Source organism: Mandrillus leucophaeus, unplaced genomic scaffold (assembly GCF_000951045.1).
Source record: "Mandrillus leucophaeus isolate KB7577 unplaced genomic scaffold, Mleu.le_1.0 Scaffold2, whole genome shotgun sequence".
In the NCBI taxonomy this organism is placed as follows: Eukaryota; Metazoa; Chordata; class Mammalia; order Primates; family Cercopithecidae; genus Mandrillus; species Mandrillus leucophaeus.
In genome coordinates this window covers 12,968,783-12,978,341 of record NW_012102031.1, presented here as the reverse complement: position 1 = coordinate 12,978,341, position 9,559 = coordinate 12,968,783, and the positions used below count along the sequence as shown (strand labels likewise).

Sequence of the window (9,559 nt, the reverse complement as noted above, 5' to 3'; positions counted from 1 at the left end):
AAAAAAAAAAAAAAAAAAAAAAAAAAAAAAAAACCCAGTGCCTATACTCACAAGCCTGAAAAAAATGCCAGTATGAACCCAAGGTGCAGCTAATAAAATATAATTCTTGACCGCCAGGATTCAAGGATGCCTGTAATTAGCTCAGCTCATGTCCAATAACTACAGCCATCTCCTGTCCCAGAATTGTTTTGCCACCTCAAGCTCATTATGACACAGGCAGCTCCCTGCTTTTGGATGCAACTGGTTTCTGGGAACTGTGCCTTGAGGCTGATTTCCAAAAGGCAAAAGTCTGAATGGAATCAACTGCTTCCTTCCTCTGTTTGGCCACGTTAAGCCAGCTAAGGGGCAGGCAGAGACAGGCCTTTCCAGGCAATGCAGGGCAGGGCAGAAGTGTGAAGCACCAGCACGGGGACTGCCCTCTGAACAATGGGGCTGTTCAGCTCCTTTCTTCCAGCAGCTTCTGGGGCTTTATGGCTATTATCTCATTAGTCTTCATAACACTCCAGGGAGATGATGGAGGTGGAAAGCCTCATTACTCTCTTCTGTGTACCAATACAAACCAGACTGGCATGCCAAGCACACAAATGAATGTCATGCCCCATTTCCCCACTCAGGAAAACTCCCAGGACACTATTCAAAGATACCCTGGGGGCTGCCAAGTCCTAGTTCTCCTCCTCCAGTACCCAAAGTGCTGGCAATGCTCCTTGCCCTGACAATTTCACACACCACCTCCTCCTCCTTCTCTAAAGCATATGGGGAGCAAGTAAGGCATGTTATCTTGCCTTCTGTCAAAGCGTGCCCTTGCCCTAATTTGGCAAAAACTCTCACTTTGTGCCTCTATCTTCCCTCTGTCTTTGATTCTCACCTTAGCCTCTGAATAGCAAAAGGCCCAAACATCACTTCTCTACTGGCTTCCTTGCTTCTCGGCCCTATTCTCCCCACAAATCACCTTCTCCTGAAACTTAACTTCTGAACTGGTTTCAAGATGATTTGATTGTCTACTCTGAACACTAGATGGCTCCATCTCAATGGGACCTTCACAAAAGTCTTCCACTGAAATATGCTAATAACACTCGCAACTTCTATACGCTTTCCTTCCCAGTCTGCTAACCACTTTCAGAGTCACATTTCATTTGCTTCTGAACCTCACTCTGAAAGGACAATGTCAGAGATTAGAACCCCATTTTCTAGATAAAGAAACAGACATTCAGGAAGGTGAAATGGCTTGCCTGAGGCCATTAAGAAACAGACATTCAGAGAGGTGAAATGGCTTGCCTGAGGCCACAGAACTGACAGAACCAGGTAGGAGGAGGCTGACCTACAATCTAGATGAAAAGTCAGGGCCTCCCCTGATTCTAAGAGACCTCAGTTTTGGGGGATTTAGATCACCTGCATCAGAATCATATGATTACAGGTGATCCATTTCATCTGTGAAAAACAGATTCCTAGCCCCTACCCAGATCCAATGAATCAGGCCAGCAATCTGTCATGGAAACATCACAGGAGGAGAAATAAAGGCAGAAACCAGGCTCTCACAGCAATGATAGCATGTAATTCTTAACCTACTTGGCATGCATTATCATCTCAATTTACAAAGGAGGAAGCTGAGGCTTAGAGACGTAGTAGCTGAAGTGAGATTGGAACCTTAGTTTGTCATTTAAGTGAAATGCACAGCAGCTCCATTTTGCAGTCAGAAAGACCTGGTTTCTACCCTAGGGCTCTACACACAGGCATTTTTATGTCTTTGGGAAAGTAACTTCACCCCTATAAACCTCAATTTCTTCATCTGAAAATGAGAATAATAGTACCTACAACCTCATAGGGCTATCATGAGGATTAAATGAGATCATTCGTGTGCCTGGCACACGATTACAGTGCCTGGCACATGATAAGGATCTGTTATTACCATTTGGTTCCTGCCCTGAAAGAAAAATCACAAAGTCCAGGTACCAGGTCCTGCTTTCTTCGGATGTATTCTCTTTCTTCTCCATACACCCAAAGCACACTGCACATAAGGCCCAACTGATGCTGCTGACTGATCAAACCACCACCCTCCCTCAAACACAACACGTTTCCACGGCAAGGCTGGAAACGTGACTCACAATTCCATTTGCACAAACTCCAATTCCACTAAATCTTATTCCATCCAAAGGTATGTACAGCTGGAAGTGAGCATTTCAGAAATAGAAACCTTTCTCTTGGGGCTTCACTCAAAACCAGAACAACACATTCCAAACACTAACCAAGTGGGAACCAAGGCTAAGAAAAAGTCCCATGGGATTTGAGGACATTAGGTAGGACCCTGCTATACGGGCCTTGCAGTACATTTAGCATCCTCTGGGACCGAGGGCTCACATCTCTCTTCCTTACCCTGGATCCCCAGTGCCTGGCACAAAGCATGACATGTAGCAGGTGCTCAGGGAACACAGCTGCACAGTAAGGTGACCCCTTCATCATCTCAGATACATCCCAACACAAGAGAATCACTCACATCCTTGACTACATGGTAAAAATAAGAATTTTCAACAGGAGAGGTGCAGTTCTAGAGCACAGTGCCAAGAGAAACGTACAGCCTCTCCTGCCCTGTTTTTGGATGTTCATACTTTTCAATCTATGGAGCAAACTCAGCTGGGAACAGCTGGTAAGCTACTCCAAAAACCACACTTTCTGACTTTCTTCCAGTTCCAGAATTACAGTCAAAAGACGGACAAGGAGAAGGAAAGTTTTTATCTAAGAGAAGCAGGACAGCACTGCTGGATTTTGTTTGAGCCCTGTGACAAGCTTCTAATATACCTACGATTTTAACCCATTCCCGTACTGCCCAATCTGAGTGGACTCAGGTGTTCGCTTGGCCGACTTTCCAAACTGGATCACACTGGCAGCATCACCTGAAAGGGCAGACACAAGAGAAAGTGAAAAGTTTGCATTTCTTTCCCAGCATCCTCAAAGGCAAAGGTCTGAGCCTTGTTAAATCCAAGCGGGGTGTGTGTCTACTGAAAACCTCTCTCCAAGGAAATTCACTACCATGAAGCAAATGGAGGCACAGCTTTGCCTGGCCTGTCGGTACCTCCATCACTGTGACCTATGTTCTATTCCCAGAATGTGGTAAGACAGCTAGGGGAGGCCTCCGTAGTTCCAGCTCGAGAATGTTGTGCAAGCTGATAAATACAACGCCAAGAGACAGGTAATCTGATTGACTTAAGATTGCCTTTCAGATCCTATCTTCCATGTTAAGACAAGACCTGGCAAATACATTAATAGAATTAAGCCTGAGATGTTGCAACAGACTTCTTACTCCCCAGGTAGATCTTCTAGACACAACATTGCAGGCAACAGAAAAACAAGTTCACATAATAAGTATTTTGTAAAAATGGTTACATTGCCACCCCTCCACCCCACACACAAAACAATAATCTCATCACTTACTTGGATCCATTCCTGCTCCATCATCCAAAAAGCAAAGCATAAATCCTCCTCGAAGGTCCTCTCGTCTTTCTGTAAAAGAAGCAGCTGCCATTACTGGGCCATTACCCACGAGAAGGTAGCAACATGCCTATGATCAGAAGGCAGATCAATGTGAAGCTTGGTCCAAAAAGGTCAGGTCAAGCCTAAGCTTCTACACTAGTGTGAATTAAACTTCAGGGTCCTTAAGGTTGCAAATTCCCATCCAAGGTTCTCCAATGCTTTCTAGTTCATGACAAAGCTTGGGAGAATCTATGAAGGCAGGAATATCTGGTCTAGCATCTAATCACACCTGCCACCACTGAATATGCACATACCTCACACATATCTCAATCATCCTATCCTTCTGCTGGCTCCACCTGGATTACTATCACTTCTGCCCTATGCCATAGACCCCAAGCACTAAAGTACTCCAACTACTATACCCCGTACCTTATCAATACTGCTCAAACTCAACAGGATGCCTCCTTTGTGAATTAAGTCTGCGGTAGCCTTCAAAGTGATGAAACCAGACATGGTATGGGCACAGCAGTGGAAGCTGCTATCTAAAAGATGAAATACTGTGTCTATACATGACCATCCCCAGGTTGACTGGCATTCTGGGCTATCTGCATTTACTGTCATATCCCCTGCTAGCTATGGTCCTTGAAAGGGCTCCCAACCCAATAGTGAGAAGGCACATGGTGCAGTGGGAGGTGCCTGGTTCCTAGTTGGACCTGCCTGATAGGAAGAGGGAATGGTCCTTTGACAGTAAGATGCACAGCAGCTGTGGCGGGGTTTCCTGGCCAACAGAAAAGGAACACAATAAACTATGGTTGCCATTCCAGGGAAAAGAACCTCTTCTCTGAGCAGTTGTCTTCTGCAGCAGCAAGTGGTAACTGAAAGTGGTCTGGGTCCAAGCATCTCATGGTCAATGGAGAAGCCATTCCCAAATATGGAAACAGGCTATACTAGTTTCCAAGGTGCCTTTTGTCCCAATGATGAGGACTAGGTGAGCAAAAGAGAAACCAGCCTTGGAATCAAGGAAGTTGGCAGACATGAAGAAGAGAAGGATGTGACGCAGAGGTATAGGCAGGAGACCCACACAAGCCAAGCAAGTCAACTTCCCATATAGATGCTGTTCAGTCTACTGACTGGCACAGGGACAAAGGTAGCATTTCTAAGAGGAAAGAGGTCTGTGTAAGGTACTACAGGGATAAGCCCAAGGCTGCTCTGGAGCCTGGTCCCTGATGATTTTTTAATCTCCCCCAAACTTCAGTTCACCAGTTTTGTACAACTATCTAAGCTGAGAAATCTATTTTAAATGCTCTTTGTCCTTTCTTCAGGCTAAAAATTCAAGTGAGTAGGGACTGCCCCCTGTTAAACAGACTATTAACGTAAATTAAAATGCTAAAATGCCTTTTTTTTTGTTTTTTTTTGAGATGGAGTCTTACTCTGTCACCCAGGCTGGAGTGCAATGGCATGATCTCAACTCACTGCAACCTCTGCCTCCCAGGTTCAAGCGAGTCTCCTGCCTCAGCCTCCAGAGTAGCTTCAGCAAGGCTATAAACCACAGAGATTTTCAAGTACCACTCAGTGTTCAGGAATCTGAACATTAATCACAAGTGCTTCTTGAAAGTACAAGGGTGAGGATCTTCCTGGAGGTACTATTGGTTAGATAAAATTTATCCTGGTGGCAGTGCCTCTAATCAGAGTTTGGAGAATCCAAATGAGATGTGGCAATCAAGAACAAGTACACTAAAAGTCCAAAAAGCTTCAAACTTTCCATCTGGAGGACGCCAAGTGTCATATGGAGACTCAAACTGGGTCAGATACAGAGAATGGTAAAAGCAGCATTCTAAACCTAGCCAAGAGCCATTTGCTGTACACTACAGTCATAAAATGTGCATGAAGACTCTGCTTTGGGATCTAGAAATTGATTCAAGCGAAGCACCTCTGAAAAGTTCCAAGGACTACTGGCATTCTTTGGACACTGCCTAAGAAGTTACTTTCTAGGCCCTTGTGTTAGGACAGAACTCTCAGGCTGCTTTAGCACACAATCATCACTTAACAGTGGGGCTGGCATCCTTTTCTGGCTCAAGGACTTCATTTCAAAGCTTTTTTGTGTAGTTTAAAGGGTAAGAGATGACACTGGGGGGATCCTCCTGGCTACATAGTATAACTGACAGCCTGTAAATGGCTAGTAGTGTCTAGGTCCATGGTCACATGCAATACTGCCTCAGGAACAAGAAAGACTAAGACAGCATTGACTTCTTCAACTGTAAACAGACAGTGTTGTCTCTTCACCTTGTTCTAATGCTTACGCCAATCACTTGTTTATTTAATGACTACTTAAGTGATCAGCTCTTCTGTGCCTGGTTATGATGAGGACAAGGGCAGTGAATAATACAGATGAGATCACCGTCTTCACAGAGCTTACAGTCTAATGGATTCTACTGCCTGCAGCAGATAAGCTAGGAAGTAAAGGAGAGGAGGGTTTAAGCTGAAGGAAGCTGAGAAAAGTATTGGCTAGAGCAAAATGTAGTATGGCTAAGAATTATCCAAAGCGCTTGTGAAAATACAGATTCTGGGCTCCCCTTGGATAGTCTAGGTAGGTCTGAGGTGGGGCATTTGCATTTCTAACAAGTTCCAAGACGATATTGACAACGTCCATGGGTGGACCACCCTTTGAGAAGCACTAAACTAGAGCAAGCAAGAACTTGAAGGCTTCCTTGCTCAAAACTATCTCCTCATATATTCCACCATAGAGAGATTCCTATCACCTGATATTTAATCAGTCAACTAAGTGATATCTGAAGCCTCCAAAGATAAAGGAGGGGGAATTCTGGATGAAGAAGAGTCTAAACAGCTGGAGGTTGTATGTTCCCTGCCTCCCATCACACATCTTGAAAGCAAGACAGAGAAGGCAAAGCCGAACTGCCTGCTTTGCAGTTGTGCTTCATATCCTGGGAACAGCTCTGTAAGACTGTCAGAGCCAATCTGAAAGTCTGTACATCTCCCAAAATGGCCAAGTCTGGCTTCCCCAAGCCAGACATTCCTCATCTAACTCCCCCTGGGAAGAATAAAGAAAGAAAGCAGGAAAAGACAAGAGATGTCAAATGGAGCTATACATCCAAAAGTCAAAGGTGATAAAATAATGGTGTCCCTAGGAGAGGCTGTAATAAAATGACATCCAAGTTTTTCGCCATACTCTGCAATCTGTTTGAGCAGTATTAATTGCAGTTTCATTTGCTCCAATTTTCCATGTGTTAATCATTGCCCTGGCATCACAAAAAGGATCTTTCTTCCAAGGAGGTGGCACTACCTACCCCAGAAGGTGAAGAAAGTCAACAAAAACAGTCTGCTTATGACAGGCATATTATGGTCTATAATAATAATAATCCAACTAATAATAAGCTTTGGCTAAATGAACACCTCTACACTTTGAGAGGCTGGCTCCTTTTCTGCCCTTTTTAGGTTTAAAAACAGTCCTTAAAATGTGACTTTGTGGTAACTTCAAACTACATCTGATGTTTGGGAAGATTTCCAAGTCCAGTTATCAATTTAGTTTCAGAAGTGGAGATAAGAAAATACTTTCCCCCATGAACTAACAACAAGAACTTTATAGTATTAAGATTATTACTGGCCACGCGCATTGGCTCAGCCTGTAAGTCCAGCACTTTGCGGGGGGCCGAGGCAGTCGGATTACTTGAGCTCAGGAGTTTGAGACCAGCCAGGGCAACATGGTGAAAAAATATGTATATAAAAATTAACCAGGCATGGTGGTGTGCGCCTGTAATTCCAGCTGCTCGGGAGGCTGAAGTAGGAGGATCACTTGAGCCCGAGAGGCAGAGGTTGCAGTGAGCCTAGATAGCACACTGCATTCCAGCCTGGGTTAAAAAAAAAAAAAGATTCCACTGATTTATTTCTCCTGTTGAATGTGTTAATAAGGCCCTGTAGTAGAAAAGTGTAGGGTTAAAGATCCCTCAGCCAAGAATCCCAGTCTCCTGGTACTTGAAGTAAATCAAGTCTTTTTCCAAAATACTATGGTGCTTAGTGCTTCTATCACACCATTTAATCCTTAACTGTCTTGACTGTTCCCTCAAGATCTAGTTATTGTTCTCCAATTATCTGTAGTGCACTAATTGTCTCTCCAATTAAAGACTAAGTTCTTAAAGCAAAGACCCCCATCTCATCCTCTCTGGACTTTTCCCAAAGCATAACAGGAGTTGCACTGAGCACACAATAAAGACACTGGGTCCTTTTCATTTAAATTGAGATCCAACTTCATTCTGAGTGTCAGGAACTAAATTTCCTTACTGAAATTCACCCACCAAGTGTAGTAGGAGAGAGCAGAGATGATCTTTTTTTAAAAAACGTCTTCCAAGAAGACTTGACTGTTATGATTTGTACCTTCAGCATCACTTGAAGAAGAGGCCCATTCTCTGCTTTATCATCTGTGCATTGATTAAATGAGCCCTATTTTTCCAGCGGTAGCTGTTGCCACTCCTGAGAAAGCACACTCAGATGTAAGATACAAGCTTTAGCTTGGAAAGGCACCTCCATCTGGCCTGAGCACTTTTTTAATTTTTATTTATTTATTTATTTATTTATTTATTTATTTTTTGAGATGGAGCTTCGCTCTTGTTGCCCAGGCTGGAGTGCAATGGTGCAATCATGGCAACCTCCGCCTCCTGGGTTTAAGTGATTCTCCTGCCTCAGCCTCCCAAGTAGCTGGAATTACAGGCATGCACCATTATGCCTGGCTAATTCTGTATTTTTGGTAGAGATGGGGTTTTCCCCATGTTGGTCAGGCTGGTCTCAAACTCCCGACCTCAGGTGTTCTGCCCACCTCCGCTTCCCAAACTGCTGGGATTACAGGCGTTGAGCCACCACGCCCAGCCCTGGCCTGAGTATTTAGTAATCATCTTCTAACATTCTTTACCTATGTGCCCCTATTTCCTGTTACTTTCTTCTAGAAAGAAAAGAAGCCTTATTTTCACCACTTTGGCGGAGCCTTTTGAACAAAAGGCTTTCAGAATTGAAGCAGTACGGCTGACTTTTAGCTGCTCTGAGGATTTTCTTTGCTCCAAAGTATAGCAGACATGAGAAATTCATCAAATCTGGAGCAGATTCTTCATAATTATATGACATTAGTGGTTCTGAGAATTACTACTTAGTTGTGTGCTTGTTCCCATTCATCAAAAGGGTCCATGAGAGGGGTTATTTCATTCCCATATAAACATACACACTTTTCAGAACCTAGTCCATGCTACTCAAAATATCACCTCACACATTTCAGAGGATTTCAAAAAAGTCTGTCAGAAAAAAAACACATCACACAAGTCAAACTGTATTTAAAAGCTGTCTTCCGGTCAGGTGTGGGTGCCTCACGCCTGTAATCCCAGCACTTTGGGAGGCCGAGGCGGGCAGATTACCTGAGGTCAGGAGTTTGAGACCAGCCTGGCCAACATGGTGAAACCCTGTCTCTACTAAAAATATAAAAAAATTAGCTGGGCGTGGCGGTGGGTGCCTGTAATCCCAGCTACTTGGGAGGCTGACACCAGAGAATCACTTGAACCTGGGAGAAGGAAGTTGCAGTGAGCCAAGATGTGCCACCACACTCTAGCCTGGGCAACTGGGTAAGACTCCCTCTCAAAAAAAAAAAAAAAAAAGCTGTCTTCCTCCATTCTGCTTTCAAATTTTTAGTATTCAAATGACTAAAAAAGGTGCCAGTACAAATACCAGGCAGAAAGCAAACTATTAAAATTAATTAGTTAATTAATTAAAAGGCCAATGACCGTTGCACTTACTCTAGGAAAAGGAGAAGATCTTACTACAAAACAGCAGAGCCAAATAAGCAAAATGAAATAGGATGCTGACAGGTGTAAATTCCAAGCCAAGCAGCCTTCCTTCCTGACACCTCTGAGAACAACTCAGCAAACCTCAGAGCCAATCCAGTTACTGGTATTTGCTGCAACTGATACCAGCAATTCTCCAAGTTGAGACGAGTGCTCACCAAGAGTTCAAAACAAAGTGGCCTCCAACAAGATCTCTCTTTGGCTGCCGGTACCACAAACCTCATTCACCTATTAACTCCCACCAGTAAAATAACTTA

At 43.8% G+C, this 9,559-nt stretch overlaps 1 protein-coding gene across 2 annotated transcripts in view; it reads right to left on the bottom strand.

Moving 5' to 3' along the window:
- The window catches only part of MORC2 (MORC family CW-type zinc finger 2), a 42,682-nt gene that overhangs the window by 20,899 nt on the left and 12,224 nt on the right, over window positions 1-9,559 (bottom strand). For both annotated transcript variants that reach the window (XM_011979046.1, XM_011979047.1), the window contains exons 4-5: window positions 3,427-3,495; window positions 2,798-2,888 (exon numbers count right to left, since the gene is read on the bottom strand). In XM_011979046.1, coding sequence (XP_011834436.1) covers window positions 2,798-2,888; window positions 3,427-3,495 — 160 coding nt within the window. The remainder of the gene's footprint in view (window positions 1-2,797; window positions 2,889-3,426; window positions 3,496-9,559) is intronic.